The 16,726-nt window shown below is 35.0% G+C and overlaps 1 protein-coding gene across 1 annotated transcript; it reads right to left on the bottom strand.

Moving 5' to 3' along the window:
• Positions 1-6,188: 6,188 nt before the first annotated feature.
• On the bottom strand, positions 6,189-7,118 carry LOC143404117 (putative vomeronasal receptor-like protein 4). The gene has a single exon (XM_076862442.1). The coding sequence runs from the start codon at positions 7,116-7,118 to the stop codon at positions 6,189-6,191; it is 930 nt and encodes a 309-aa protein (XP_076718557.1).
• Positions 7,119-16,726: the final 9,608 nt, after the last annotated feature.

Below are 16,726 nucleotides of genomic sequence, written 5' to 3'. Positions count from 1 at the left end.
GTATATAAATTTAAAATAAAATCTATGTTGCAGTGAAGAGGAAGATATAGTCAGTCATATTTATGAAACCAGGACACTTTTTATAGATTAAGTGTCATATACCTCAAGTAAGTAAAAACTGTGTTTGTAATTTGAAATTATGATTAAAAAGAAGATTATTACTAGGCAGCATTCTTGCAGGTATGTATTTGAGTTTGTAAATTGCCAAAGGAGGATTTTAAACATTTTCATTTCTAGATATTTATGTAAGCCTAGATATTACTGGGCTTTGGAAATATTATTACTTGTGAGTTTTTATGATGAAAAAAAATCTGTAGATAATTTAATTATGTAAGATAATATTATGTTCATAGTATAAATTGTAGTAATATTGCAAATGATAATAATACAAAATTTGTGTAAGTTAAAATGCTATTAATGTTCAAGCAAGCTATTTAACATGTTGGAAATAAACACCTGTGTCCTGGATGTGATGTAGTAAGAGTCAGACTTGAAAATGCCTTCCTCCAGCACAGACTCAAAATCCTCCCCTGCTTCCTCATCTACTCAGATTTGGAGCTGAGGCTTTCAATGTGAGGTTATATGGACAGACAGCTTTAGCTTGTCTCAGTAGACTGATGATCTTGGTGTTACAGATGAAGTCTGGCAGTACCTGCTTTACAGTAGGCAGAAAGGGAGTGCCCAGTGGAAAAGAGAAAACCTTTTCCATTATCAGTGATGAACAAGCACCATCTGGATGAAAACTTTTTGTTTATAATTTTCCAAGGAAACAACCCTGGGTTTTTTATTGGGTACCAATCATAACAAACCACTTGATAGTCTCACATACATTCCAAATGGGTAGGACCTATAATAAAATGCAGCATGTAGATAAAATGTAATGTAAATAATCTTATAATATATATTTCTGAAGTGTGACTACTGAAAACAGTTCAGGGTAAGAACACCCATTACCAATTTATGTAGCTCACAGTGAGGTTTGAGTTCTAACTGCCTCTCTGTTTCAGTGTCTAAGTCCCACATTGAGTTACTTTTGTGCAGGGTGTGAGATGTTTAATTTCATTTTGCTACATATGAATTTCCAGTTTTCCCAGCACCATTTGTTGAATAGGCTATCTTTTCTCCAATGTTATGTTTTTGATGCCTTGTCTAGTATGAAAGATGGCCATATTCATGTGGGTTTGTCTCTGTGTCTTTTAGTTTGTACCACTAGTTTCCATGTCTATATTGATACCAATATTTCTCTTTGTGTGTGTGTGTGTGTACGTGTGTGTGTGTTCACTATGGCTCTGTAGTATAGTTTTAGTTCTGATATTGTGATGCCTTTTACTTCACTCTTCTTGCTAAGGATTTTTTGGCCATCCTAGGTCTCTTATTTTTTCAAATGTATTTCATGATGCTTTTTCTAGTTCTTTAAATAATGTTATTGGGATTATAGTAGGAGTTTCATTAAATATAAATAACAGTTTGGGTCATATGTCCATTCTGTCTATATTAACTCTGCCTATCCATGATCATGAGAAATCTTTCCAAATTATGAGATATTCTTCAGTTTCTTTCTGTAGTGTTCTGTAATTTTTATTGTAGAAGTATTTCATCTCTTTTGTTAGAGTCATTCCCAAGTATTTTTTATTGAGGAAACTGTGAATGGGATGGTTTTCCTAATTTTTCTTGCAGTTGATTCATTGCTCATATATATAAATGCATTTGACTTATGGGTATTGATTTTATATTCTGCTACTTAGCTGAATTCATTTAGAAGTTTTCTGGTGGATTTTTTTTGGATATTCTAAATATAGAACCATGTAATTGGCAAATAGTGATAGTATGAGTTCTTCTTTTCCTAAACATATCCCTTTAATTTCTTTCATCTGTCTGACTGCTCTAGTTAGAGTTTCAAGGAGTATGTTGTATAGAAGTAGTGAATATATCATCCCTGTTTTTTTCCAGTTTTTTAGAGGGAATGGTTTATATTTTTCTTTATTTAGAATGCTGTTAGCTTTGGGATTAGCACAGATGGCTTTTACAATGTTGAGTTATGTTCCTACTATCCCATATTTTTTCTATTATTTTGAAAATAAAGAGGTGCTGCATTTTGTCAAATGATTTCCCAATATCTATTGAGATAATCATATGATTCTTCTCTTTAATCTATTGATGTGATGTGTTTATTGATTTCCCTATGTTGAATCAACCTTGCATCCCTTGGATGAACCACACTTGATCATGGTGCACTATCTTTTAAAAAACGTTTTTGCATGTAATTTGTTACAATTTTATGGAGAACTTTTGAATCTACGTACATCAGGCATATTGATCTGAAGGGTATCTACTCAAAAAAGACCCATTTAAATCCTATTAAAATGTGAATAACTTACAGAACTACAAAAAGCAATCATGAAATATATTGGAAAAAATAAGAGCCCCAGAATGGCCAAAGAAATCCTTAGCAAGAAGAGTGAAGGAGGAGGCATCACTATACCAGAACTTTCTTTCCTTGACATGCCTGTTTTGGTTTTGGAATCAGGTGATACTCACTTCACAGAATGAGTTTGGAAGTATTGTCTTCTTTTCTATTTTATGGAGTAATTTGAGGAGTATTGGCATTAATTCTTCTCTAAAAATCTTGAATAACTTGGCTGAGAATCCTTCTTGTCCTGGACTTTTCTTAGTTGATAGGCTTTTGACGTCATCTTCTATTTCATTGCTTGAAATTGATCTGTTTAAATTGTGTATGTTCTCCCTATTCAGTTTGAGTAGATCATATGTCTCAACTCTAGAAATTTGTCAGTGCCCTTGAGATTTTCTATTTTATTGGAGTATATAGTTTCAAATATCATCAATATTTCAATAGTTCTGTTGTGATATTTCATTTTTCATCAGGAATGTTTGTAATTTGTGTTCTTGCTCTTCTTCTTTTCGTTAGGATGGCTAAGGATTTATAAATTTTATTTATTTTTTCAAAGAACAAGCTTTATGTTTTATCAATAGTTTCAATCATTTTATTTGTTTCAATTTAATTGATTTTAGCTCTGGTTTTAATGATTTCCTATCTTCTACTATTTCTGGTGTTGTTTTCTCTTTTTATAGGGCTTTCAGATGTAATATGAGGTCATTATTTGTTGACTTTTTATTCTGTTAATGAATGAGCTTAATGCAATGAACTTTCCTCTTAGCTCTGCACAATTACTTGTTTTTAATGTGTTCCACACCCTAGTTTACATAAATTATCTTACTGAATTTGTCTCAAAGTTTGTCAGGTATCTAGAAGAACATGATTGTCATTTTATTTGTTATATAGTAGACTTGAGATGATTTTTTTTTGTTACCTGGAACTTAAGCAAGAGGTGCTTAATCTGTAAGTCACATCTCAAGGCAGTGTTTATGTTTTATTTAGAGACAGGGTTTGGGAAAGTTTTTTTGTATCTTGCTAAATTGCTGTCTGGCTTTGAAATCTCAATCCTCCTATCTCAATGTCCCATGCCACTGGGATTTCAGGTGTGCTACACTGCACCTGGCTCTCAGATGGACTTTTTGAAATGCTATTCCAGATCTTTTTCTCTTCAACCTGAATATAATGAAGTGACATTGGAACAAACTTTTCTTGGTGTATAAGGAAATACTGGCTATAGTTCAGGGAGATAATTGTTACTCATGTTTGAGTGAGACTGAGTCAATGTCCTTGGGTATGTAAGGTACTGGTTTCCTACATAAGGCCTTTGTTTACTGTCCTCTCTAAAGAGATTGAAAATTGTAACAATAGATTTGTTGACCTAGTTGGTAGGTAAGGGTGAGAAAGAAGCTCAAGTGCTCATCCCAAAGGATGGACAGAAAAACACAAAATTACAGCATAAAAGTGAGGCTTTCACATATGGTGTTGTAGGACCTGGGAGGGGCGCACCTAGAGCAGTTACAATCAGCCTTTGTCAGTAGTGCACAAGGTCCTTCTCTGGGTTCCTCGGTGGTGAGTACTGGGGGCATACAGTCTTCTTGAACGTTGTTTAGGTTTTACTGTCTCTATTGGAGTATTTTAAGAAATATTTCTTTGGTGGTCCCCCCCTCCCTTATTGTCTTATGGCGGGAAGGCCTTCACAATAGATCTGTGTGGGTCAAGCATTTCCCTCACCTCCTTTTTGTCATGGGGCTGTAAATCTGTCACACTCAGATGTAACCTGCTGTTAACCATTGGTTCTATTTCCTCTTTGGCTGATCTTGTCATTTCCTCAATGATTTTGGAACTAAAGCTGAAACACTATATTTTGAAAATGGATCCCAGGACTTTCTATTTATCATAAAAAGACCAAGAAAGCATCACAGGAAAATACAGAAAAAAGAAGACAGGATTGTTGTGGGTTATGAATTCCTAGGACAAAGGCATCTTTGTTACCAGTTGAGGGCCATCCAGGCATAACTTACAGCTAAGTCTGAGATTTCCCTCCAAGTGTATTCTTTTTGTTTTAGAGATAGGCATGTTTTTCCTGAAACAGGGTTACTATTATAGGGTAATTTAATATATAGAAGGGAGTTCCCATATGCCTACTCCCCATACATTCTTCCTATTATTTATATCTTCATATCTGTGTTAGATTTTTTTCATTAGAGAACCAATATGATTCCAAGATCATTTAAAATGTTCTGTTTAGTGGAGATGATGTTGGTCAGAAGTAGATTGGTTGTCTATCACACAATGAGGCAATGGGTTCTATTCTTGCACTGCAAAATGAATAAGTAAGTAAATAAATAAATAAGTAGGTCAGTAGCTTGATAAATAACATGTGCAATTTACTGACCTCTACTGTGTGTTGTGGTGGACTCACCACCTCTATCTTGTTCCAGATTTTTAAATTACCACAATTTAAAGATGCAAACCATATATCCATTAAGTGATTACTCTCACATACTCTCTGTTTCTGAGACCATCTTTTCTGGTTCTGTCTGTTGAATTTCCACATTCTGTATATTTCAAATATATGGAGTCATAAAATATGTGATTTTTGTGTCTGATTGGTTTACTTAATATTTTTGAGGTTCATCCATGTTGTAGCATGTATCAGCATCTTATTGTTATGAGTCAATAATAATCTACCTTACATGTATGTGTTCTAACACACATTGTTTATTTATCCATCGGTTGGTAGACATTTTGATACTTTTAATCTTTTTGCTAGGTTTCATGGTGCTCCTGTTAACATTCATGTACAAGTGCTTGAGTTTCTATTTTCAGTTTATTTGGTAAACACCTCAAAGTGGAAATGGTGTATATAGATTTTTAATGAGAAAATATTTATATATATATATATTTTTAATGAAAGATCAAACTATATTCTATGCCTACTGCATACTTTTTAATTTCTATCAGAATTGGTTATGGATTCATATTTCTCCATATTCTTACCAATAATTTTTTCTCACCTTTTTACAGTAGCCACTTTACTAAGTGACAAGTGATATTTCATTGTGGTTTTAGTTTTAGATTTTGGTAGAGGTATTGAACCTAAGATTACCCTACCACTGAGCTACATGCACAGCTACTTTTTGAAACCCTGTCTCTAGTAGCCCAGTGTGAACATAAGCTCACATTCCTCCTGCCTTAGCCTCAAGAGTAGCTGGGATTACACCTGTGCACCACTGCTCTGCCCAGCTAAGGTTATTTTTTATATGGTATTGGGGATTAAACCCAGGGGTGTATTTCCCAATTATTTTTATTTGTATTTTAATACAGGATCTTGCTAAATTGTCTGAGGCTGGGTCCTAACCCATGATCCTACTGCATCAATGGCCCAGGTTTGTGGGATTATGGGGTTGTGCCACCATTCTTAGCTCAAAATAATTCTTAAGAGCGAGTGCAATTTAGTGTGTGCACTTTTAAGCAAAGGAAGAAAGCATGAACCTCTAATAGATGTTCTCTTAAAGAATTTTTAAGAAGTGTAATGCAGGAAGAAAGAAAATATGCCCAGAATGAAGGTCTGAGACAAAAAGTAAATAGAATAAATAGCAGAAGTGTATTAACCTGCAAATGAAGACCCTGATGCCAATATAGTAAAAAATTATTCACAGGCCAGATATGTTATTTTGACACATCAGAAAGTGTGGAATCCTAACTTAATCAATATTTGTCAGAGAGAAAATTTTATAAAATAAAGAAAATTGTTCTAATAAGAGTGGAAAAATACTCTAGATAAGTTTTTTCAGAAGGTGACTCTTCTTCCCACATGTAAGTTGAGTATTTTTGTTAGTTGAGTATCAGCAGCGATCAGCACCAAAGGACTGACTGTGCCATAGCCATTGGCCACAAGTATCTGGACACACACCAGCATGGAATTATTAGTCCATGTCAAGCCTATGGCCATTGAAATGAGGGAGTCTGTGCAGTACATGATGGCAAAGCAGCAGATCAGCAGCAGGATGCTCTGAGTGGCCCTTTGTTCTGGAGAGGATTTTGGAGAGAACCTGGAATTGTGAAGATGCTGGGACCGCTGTGTGTGTCTGTACAAAAGAAGGACCATGTACCCACTGGAGAGAACCATGAGTCCCACAAAGAAGACATCCCTGCATGTCATCAAGGTGAGAAAGAATGGCTTGTGGATGTGGCTTATGGGAAGATAGGAACAGCATTCAGTGACAAATAGAAGCCCAGACTGGGTCTTATTGGGTGTGGCCACAGTGTAGAAAAGCAGGTTGCTGTAGGTGGACATGGTGAGGACCCACAAGAAAAGCAATAATGCTAGGATGGGATTTGTGGATTTCAGTTTGAAGTGGGCCAACCAGGAGCCACTGGGACTAATGGTGATGGCCTGAAGCACACTCAGGACACAGGTGGTGCAGATGGAGAGTCCCCTCATGACCTTGTTCAGGAAGACAAGCATTTTGCATTTGAAGTCACCTGGAATGTCCTGTGTTTCCCAAATGTCTGCAGATACCAAAAGGCCCATAGTGAGGAGCATGAGGATGTGTGTTAGAGCCAGGTGGGTGACGGGGAGGTCGGTGAGCCTGGGCTTGATGCCCACAAGGACAGCAGCAGTGTGGAGGCAAAGCAGAAGGGTGTTTGCTGCAATCCCAATGCCAGCTTGGGGATAGAAGGCATTTCTTACGGCAACATAACTGAACCGTTGGTCCATCTTCATGGGATTTTAGAACAAATGTTTCTGAAAGGACATACAGTAGTACAGCAGTGTGTGTGTGGAAGCAGCTGCATTTTTATTGACAGGCTTTCAATTATCAACTCATACTTTTCATTTTCTAGAATTATAATTTATCAAAATAGTTCTATGTAAATATGACTATTTCTGATTGCTAATTTTAATGTCAAGTCAAGGCCTGGGGTGTGGCTCTGGGTGGCAGGCTGGCCCACATTCATGAAGCACTGGGTTCTGTCCACTACACTACAGTCAATATGTTTATCAGCATCACTTGTTTCTCTAAGAAGTGACTTTTACAAAAATCTACTTGTCACCTCATGGTATATCCATATAATATATTTATCTGAAAGCTTCTAGTACCTTCTGTGCTTCTGTGGATGTCATTAATTTCATTAGTTGATGGACAGATTTAGTTACTTTCCTATTTTCCCTGCAAATTTCCCATTTATGATAAGAGGGCAGATACCTCCTTAGTTAACTTTCTATCTGGAAGATCCAAATCAGTGCTGCCCATATAGACATTGTTCACCAAAGACTATTGATGTATATCCTAGACAAGGGGAGATAGGAATCTTCCAGTAGCAATGTCTCAAGGGACCCATTCTCATGGTTTATTTATGGAAGTTCAGGACCCTGAGGGATTTAGTAGTATGTATCCTGAACCTAGCAGCCTTTGTTTAACCAAGGCCCTCCACTTATTAGCTAGGTGAACATTGTCAGTCAATTAACATCTTGAATAAACTTGAATAAGGACAAATCATTTTCATTGCATTTTTGGAATAAATAAGTAAATATATGAAAATCATTTAGAAAATGCTTGATATGTATGGAGTAGTATAATAGTGTTAATTATTTATTCATTTTTTATCACCACCTAACTTTGGCTTGAGGTAGTTCATGTAGCACAGTAAATAATTCCTATCTGAGAGAAGAAAAGCCTACCATAACATTGGCTTCCTCTGGCATATTTTGATCTTTGGATACTGGAGGAATTCTAAGTTTAAAAAAAATGTTATTTTCTCAGGGAAGAACTTCAGATAATTCCACATTCAAAATCCATTATGTGGAGACAGTTGTTAAGGCCTCTTTCTCAATTATCAGTAAATAAATGCAATATTCTATGCTTTCATTTTTTTCTCATACCTGTGAATTAGAAGAGAAAATAGATCCTTTGTCAGAATGATTTTGGGCATCCTTTAAGGAAAATGACTTACACAAAGTATTCAGCCATATCCTGAAATATGTTCAGCAGATCCTGTGTAAGAACTGAGTTCTTCACGTCTCCTTAGTTTATTCTGCAGGAACATGGGTAAAAATTACACTGAATTATAGCGCCATGATTTAAATCCAGGCATTTTACTCAATTGCTTTAACATAAGTAATTAATTAAGAGTTTTGATCTGTATAATACTGGGGAAGTACCAATAACTCCTGAGTGTCCATATTGTTAGTAAGAATAGCAGAATAATAATTTTTAATAATCTATCAAAATTTTCCCAGTTTTATCATGATACATTTCTAATGGAAGGCAGAGTTATTGAGAGTACAGATTGTTGACATGATGCTCCTGAACTAAAGGCAAAATTTTTAGAAAGACATACAGAGAAATGCAAGGGACTCAATCAAGGGAATCCACATGGGCCCAGAGTGGCATGTACATATACCATAATATGCATGAAGCTCCTGAGATACTTTTGATTCAATAACTGGATTCAGTGAAAGGAGGAGTCATTATTTTTTATGCTGTTGTAATAATGTCTCTTGCTCTAGGGTGTTGGTGTGATTTGTGAAGTAGAACTGTAGAAAGTATTAAAAGTTTAGGGAAGGTAAAAAAGAGAAGCTCTGTCATAAATAGAAAACAAAAAGAAGCTGGAAAACCAAACATTAAGCCTAGATATGATTTGTAGAAAAGAACAAAGGTTTGGAGACTTCAAGGAAACAAATGATCAGTTCTTTTTTCTCTCCTTAGAAGAGTAGAGGTTGCACACTACTCAATAAATGCAATGTAGAAAAAAATTTCAAGGGAAATCAAGTATTTCAAACTAGAATCTAGGCCTTGGTATCTGGACCTGTCCAATCCAACCTATCAAATTGTAACCGGAACACCCATCACCAAAGAGTAAAAAGGACAGTTTCAATGAATAAGTTTAAAAACACTAGAAATCTCCCATGTGAATTTATGTTTGGATGATGCCGGAATATTCTTTACCTAAGATGCCTCTAGCAGAACATTTACTGAGGCCCTGGGAGACACCTGATCTCTCAAAATAGGCTCCCAGGCCTTTGAGTCTCCTTCAGGAAATATATCCATGTTTCCCAAACTTTTGTCATCCTGTATCGTTGGCTGGATTCACATGTTTCAGAACCAGGGTGAGAAACATCTCCTATTTGATGATCCAGTTACCACTTATTCTCTTTCCAAGTAACTGGTCCCCTGGAGAGATGGCTAACTTTCTCTCACAAAGTGTGGAGTTGTGATCATTCAGTGATGGGAATGAAAAGGAGCTCAGAAAAAAATTTTTGCAAAGGAAGTTTTTAATTGTGAAGATCACCATTTGAGATTTGGCAGGTAGGAGTAGCAAAAAGTTCTTTACAAAATGAAATATTTTTGATGAAAAGATAAGATAGTTTTCCCTAGATTGCTATAGATTTATCTTATTTGTTATAAATAATGCAGTGAATCTACAACAAAAAGCTAAACATTCTGGTGTTAAATTCTATATCTTTTCTGAATGACTATGCATTAGTAAAAATTAGTCTAAAGCTAATAGACCATTAGTCTAACACTAATAGACCAGCTGTGAGAAGAAGGAATTTCCAGATAAATGTCAGGTATCAGGGAACAATGATTTCTAACAGAAGGACATGTAAACTGTTGCCACATATACAGGCCTATGGCACATAATGATCACTTTGTCAAGCCATGCAAACAATGTTTTATTTCATTACAAATTTAAGTTTATTCTATTTTTCTGACCTTTTGCCTTCCTGAGACATTTTATAAAAGCTTAATACAAGCATAAATTTAGAAGAATATGTTGTACTTAAGATGAAGATAAAAATTTTACATATAGTGAAGCAAGCAACATTTTGAAACAAAGCAATATGATTTTTTTCCCTGTAAACACACGGTACACATGTTTTGAATTTATTTTTTAAATTTTATTAATCTATTTTAATAAAATCTAATAATTTTATTAGATTGATTTTTAGTAGGTTTTTCTTTGATCTTACAAATTACCAAAACTGCACTGCAATAATTTTATTTTCTTGAAAGTACTGTGAACCTAGAAGCTGCCAGCCTTTTGAATTATTATTTCTTGTGAGTATTGATGTTATAAAAATTATTCATAAGGTCTTAATTCTTATGATATTATGAATAATGATAATATGAATTTAAAGTAATACTATGAAATTTTAGGTAAATTATAATGCTACAAAAGCTCATAAAATGCTGCAGCACATTAGGAATAAATACCTTTGTCATGAATATGATGTAGTAAAAGGCAGATTTTACAACTCCTTCCTTCAGGGCCTACTCAGGCACTCCTCAGCTTCATCTTCCACCCCGATTTGGAGCTGAGCTTCCAGATGAGGTTATATGGCACAGACAGCCTAAGCTCTTCTCTCAGTGGACTGCTAATCTTGGTGTTGCATCTGAAGTCTGACAGCACCTGTATTTCCGTAGGCAGAGAGAAGTCCCCAAAGCAAAGACAAATACTTCTTTCATCCTCAGACAGTGGTAAACAAGCCCCATCTGGATGAAAACTTTTTCTGGATAGCTCTCAATTTCCAAGGTCATTGAAGGCTGGGTTGTTTTCTCCATTTCAATCATATCAAAAAAATCAAAGTCTTCTCAAATTACCCCCAAAAAGTATGCCCTGGAATAAAATAAAATGCAGTATAAAAAACGATATTATATATGAATGGAAACACATTCGATATTATATATGAATGGAAACACAAAACAAGAAATGTATTTCTTGGGTCTGTCTACTGAAAACAGCTCAGCATTTTGACACTCCAATATAAATAAATATGTCTCACATTGAGCTTTGACTTCTATATGGTTGCTACAAGAAGTTATGGAGACTGAACTGGGACATCCTGTGCTAGAAAGGAATGAAGAAAGGGGGGGAAGGAGTGTGAGAGATAACAATGGAGGGATAAATGACCTGAGTAAAGATGGAAGAGCTCAGAGATTAACAGGATTTCTTCAAATGGGCAGATAGACAAGATTGAGTTTTCTCTTCATTATCATCATTTTTACTCTCATCAATGTCTGTGGGTCCTTAACTCGGCCACCTTGTGAGTACACATCACCATCTGTGTCACCAAAGTCTTGTGTGCATTTGTCTCACTATTAAGGACAATTCCATCACAGAACCTGGATAAGCCATAGCTGAGCTTGGAGGTAACACTCCAGCTTCTGTAGGGTGTGACTCAGGCATGAGCAGATAGTGTGAGAATGTCAGATGTCAGTCGCCCAGAACTTGCTCCTTCCCACCTTGATGAAAAACCTCTATCTTTGATAACAATATTAGCCACAGTTATTTTCCACACTTTCATTCGTGTACTATAATTGTATATAATGGTGAAATTTACTGTTACATGTTCATACATGTGCACAGCATACATTGGGCAATACCATTCCCCAGTATTGCCCCCTCCATTCTGCTTCCTCCCTTTGTCCCTTTCCTTGGCACTACTGATCTCCCTTAAGATATTCACGAGATTTTTTTCTCCAACCTTTTTTCCCCATTTTCATTTTCTGATTTCCATATCTGAGAAAAACACGTGACCACTTACCTTCTGAGTTTTGCTAATTTCACTTAATATATGGCCTCATATACCATCCATTTTGCTGCAATGACAATTTCATTTTCTTTATGACAGAATAAAACTCCATTTGGTATATTTACCACATTTTTTATTCCATCCATTGATGGACACCTATACTTAAATTCCATACTTTGCCTGTTGTGAATTGTTCTGCTACAAACATCGGTATGCACATATCACTATAGTGGGATTTCCAATTTTCCCAGCACTATTTGACTATTTGTTGACAATGCTATCTTTTTTTTTTTTCAATGTATGTTTTTAGCACATTTGTCTAATTTAAGATGACTGTAATTATGTGGGTTAGTCTCTGTGTCTTCTATTCTGTACCATTGGTCTACCAGTCTGTTTTGGTGCCAATACCATGCTGTTTTTGTTACTATTGCTCTGTAGTATAGTTTAAGTTCTGGTATAGTGATGCCACATGCTTCACTCTTCTTGCTAAAAATTTATTTACTTATTATGGGTCTCTTATTTTTCCAGAAAAATTTCACAACTGCTTTTCTATTTCTATGAGAAATTTTATTGGGATTTTGATTGGAATTGCACTGAATCCATTTAGTGTTTTTGGTAGAGTGGTCATTTTGAGATTCAGTCATTAACTTCAAGTGCATATACACTGTGTTTGTAATTTGAAGTTATGATTAGCAAGAGAATTATTATTCACCAGAATTTTTAGCAGGTATATAGTTGAATTTGTAAATTGCCAAAAGATGATTTTGAACATTTTAATTCTAGATATTTATGTCATTACTGGCCTTTCAAAGTGGTATGACTTGTGAGTCATTAGGATAAAAAAATTTCATAAGGTGATTTAATTATGTAAGGTAACATTATGTTCATATCATAAATCATAGTAGTAATACAAATAATACTATAAAATTTGTATAACTTAAAATGCTGTTAGAATTCAAATAGGTTCTTTAACATTTGGCAATAAATATTTGGGTCCTGGAGATGATGTAGTAAGTCTTTGGGGTATAAACTGAGGAGTGGGAAAGCTGGGTCAAATGGTGGTTCTATTCCAAGTTTTCTGAGGTATCACTATACTGCTTTCCATAGTGATTGCACCAATTTGCAGTCCCACCAGCAATGGATGAGTGTACCTTTTTCCCCACTTACTGTTGTTTGTATTCTTGATAATTACCATTCTGACTGACTGAAAGAAATTCTTAGAGTACTTTTAATTTGCATTTCTCTAATTGCTAAAGATGCTGAGCATTTTTTCAATATTTTTTGATTGATTGTATTTCTTCTTCTGTGGAGTATCTGTTCCATTCCTTTTATTGATTGGGTTATTTGTTTTTTCTAGTGTTAAGTTTTTTGAGTTGTATCCTGGAGATTAGTGCTGTATCTGAGATGTATGTGGTAAAGATTTGTTCCCATTCTCTAGACTCTCCCATCATGTTATTGATTGTTTCCTTTGCTGAAAAGAAGCTTTTTAGTTTAAATCTATCCCATTTATTGATTCTTGATTTTACTTCTTGTGCTTTAGAAGTCTTGTTAAGACAATCAGGTCCTAAGCTAACATGATGAAGATTTGGGCCTACTTTTTCTTCTAAGAAGTGCTGGGTCTCTGTTCTAGTGTCTTTGATCCACATGGAGTTTTTTATGCATGATGAGAAACAGAGGTTTAATTCATTTTGCTACAGATGAATTTCCAGTTTACCCAGCACCATTTGTTGCATAGGCTATCTTTTCTTCAGTGCATGTTTTTGGTGCCATAGTCTAGTATGCAACAACGTAATCATGGGACTTTGTCTTTGTGTCTTTTGTTTTGTACCATTTGTCTACTTGTCTAGTTTGGTACCAACACCATGCCACTGTTGTTGCTGTGTCTCTGTAGCATAGTTTAACGTCTGGTATTGTGATGCCTCCTGCTTCACATTTATTTGAGAGGATTGCTTTGTGTGTTCTGGGTCTCTTATTTTTATAAATGAAGTTCGTGATTACCTTTTCTAGTTCTGTGAGGAATGTCATTGGGATTTTAATAGGAATTGCATGAAATGTGCATAACAGGTGTGGTAGTATGGCCATTTTGATGATATTAATTCTGCCTATCTAAGAGTGGGAGATATTTTCATCTTCTAAGATCTTCAAATTCTTTCTTTAGCTTTCTGTAGATTTTATTGTAGAGGTCTTTCACCTCTTTTCTTAGATTGATTCCTAAATATCTTATTGTTATTATTTTTGCTACTGAGAATGGGGCAGTTTTCCTAATTTCTCTTGCAGTGGATTCATGGCTTATGTATTGAAGTGCATTTGATTTATGGGTATTGATTTTATATCTTGATACTTTGTTGAATTCATTTATGAGTTCTCAAAGCATTCTAGTGGAATTTCTTGGACCTCCTAAGTATAGAATTATTCCTTTTGTAAACCGTGGCAGTTTGAGTTCTTCTTTGCCTGTTTGTATCCCTTTAATTTCTTCCAACTCTCTGATTACTTTGGCTAGAGTTTCAAGGACTATGTTGACTAGAAGTGGTAAGAACTGGCATCCCTGTCTTGTTTCAGTTTCTAGAGGCAATGATTTCAATGTTTCTATGTTTAGATTATGTTGGCCTTTGGCTTAGCATAGATAGCTTTTACGATGTTGAGGTTTGTTCTTACTTTACTAGTTTTTCTAGTGTTGAACATGAAGAGGTGCTCTCTTTTGTCAAATGCTTTCTCTGCATTTATAGAGATGATCATATGATTCTTGTTTTTAACTCTATTGATGTGATGTGTTACATTTATTGATTTTCATACGTTCAGTCAACCTTGGATTCCTAAGATGAACTGCACTTGATTGTGATGCACTATCTTTTTCTATGCAATCTGCCAGAATTTTATTGAGAACTTTTGTGTCTATGTTTATCAGGGATATTGGTGTGATGTTTTGTTTCCTTAATGTGTCTTTGTCTGGTTTTGATATCAGGGTGATACTAGTTTTATAGAATGAGTTTGGAAGAGTTTTCTCCTTTTCCAGTTCATGCAGTTATTTGAGAAGTATTGATATTGATTTTTCTCTGAATGTCTTGTAGAACTCTGCTGAGAATTCATCTGGTTTTTCTTGGAAGGCTTTTTGATGGTGTCTTCTATTTCTTTGCTAAAAATTGATCTGTTTAAGGTGTGTATGTTCTTCTAATTTTGTTTAGGCAGCTCATTTTTCTCTAAAAATTTGTTAGTGTCATCAAGGTTTTCTATTTTATTTTATTATATATATGTATATATATGCTTTCTAATTATCTGCTCTATCTCAATAGTATCTGCCATGATATTTTCTTTTTCATTATAAATTTTAGTAACTTAAGTTTTCTTTCTTCTTCTTTTCATTAGGGTGGTGAAGCATTTATCAATTTTTATTATTTTTTCAAAGAACCAGCTTTTCATTTTGTCAATTTTTTCAATTGTGTCTTTTGTTTCAATTTCATTGATTTCAGCCCTGATTTTAATTATTTCCTGATTTTACTACTTTGGTGTTGATATTTTCGCCTAGGGCTTTAAGATATAATGTCAGGTGATTTATTTATTGATTTTTTAAATATTTCAATAAATGAGCTCAATGCAATAACTTAGTACTGCCCAATTACTTGTTTTTAATGTTCCAGCAACCTCAATTATGTGAATTATCTTGCTGAATTCACGTCAAAACTTGTCAGGTATCTAGAAGAATAGAATTCTCATTTTATTTTTTATTTGGTAAAATTGAGATGGACATACTTTTGGCACCAGGAATTAACTCAGAGATGCTTAATCACTGAGTTAATTTCTAGCTAGTATTTATTTTTTTGTTCCCAGGTAGTATTTATGTTTTATTTAGACAAAGATTTTGGAAAAGATTTTTAGGGACTTGCCAAGGCTGGCTTTGAACTCTCAAAGCTCCTACTTCAGCACCTGGCTCTGAGATGGACTTTTTAAAAAGCCATATAAGATCTTTTTCTGCTCATCCTGAGTGTATTTGACATTGGAGTGAATATTCCTCGGTATTTAAGGAAATATTGGCTGTAGTTCAGGGAGATAAATTGTTCAATCCCAATGGTGGACAATGGAATGAAAACATCACAAAAAGTGAGGTGTTCACAGATGATGTTGTAAAATTTGGTGTCAAGGTGAGTAGGCACACACACAGCAGTTACAATCAGCCTTTATTCAGTAGTGCACAAGTGTCTTCCACTGGTTCCTTATGGGTGAGTTTTATGGGGTACACAGTCTTCTTGAACATTGCCTAGGTTTTACCATCTTTATTGCATTATTTCAAGAAATGTGCCTTTACTTTTTCCCACCTCTATTGTTGTCTTGTGGAGGGAAGGATAAGTGTCACCTTACTCCTGTCAGGGAATCAAAATGTAAAAACAAATAACTGAGACAGGAGCAGACCTCATTGGATTAAACAATGTAATTTATGAAGCCATAGAATCTATCAATGGCACATCAGAAGGCCTCATTTTTAGGACAGAAATTGTCTGTTCATTACAACAGGGGTCTGTGTTTTATAGTTTTAATGAGGGTGACTTAAGCAGAACTGTCAGATTGTGGAGTCAGGAGAGAATTTGTAAAATGTTGGAACACTTTGTTACTGGGAATGGATAAAAGCCCAGATTCTGAGCTGGGGTTGTGGCTCAGTGGTGGAGTACCCACCTAGCATGTGTGAGGCACTGGGTTTGATCCTCAGCACTACATAAAGTAAAATAAAGACATTGTGTCACCTATAACTAAAAAGAAAGAAATACTTTATAAAAAATGTGCCAATCCTGGCACTAAAT

This window comes from Callospermophilus lateralis, chromosome 7 (assembly GCF_048772815.1).
Source record: "Callospermophilus lateralis isolate mCalLat2 chromosome 7, mCalLat2.hap1, whole genome shotgun sequence".
Classification (NCBI taxonomy): Eukaryota; Metazoa; Chordata; class Mammalia; order Rodentia; family Sciuridae; genus Callospermophilus; species Callospermophilus lateralis.
This window is presented reverse-complemented; position numbering and strand designations above follow the sequence as displayed.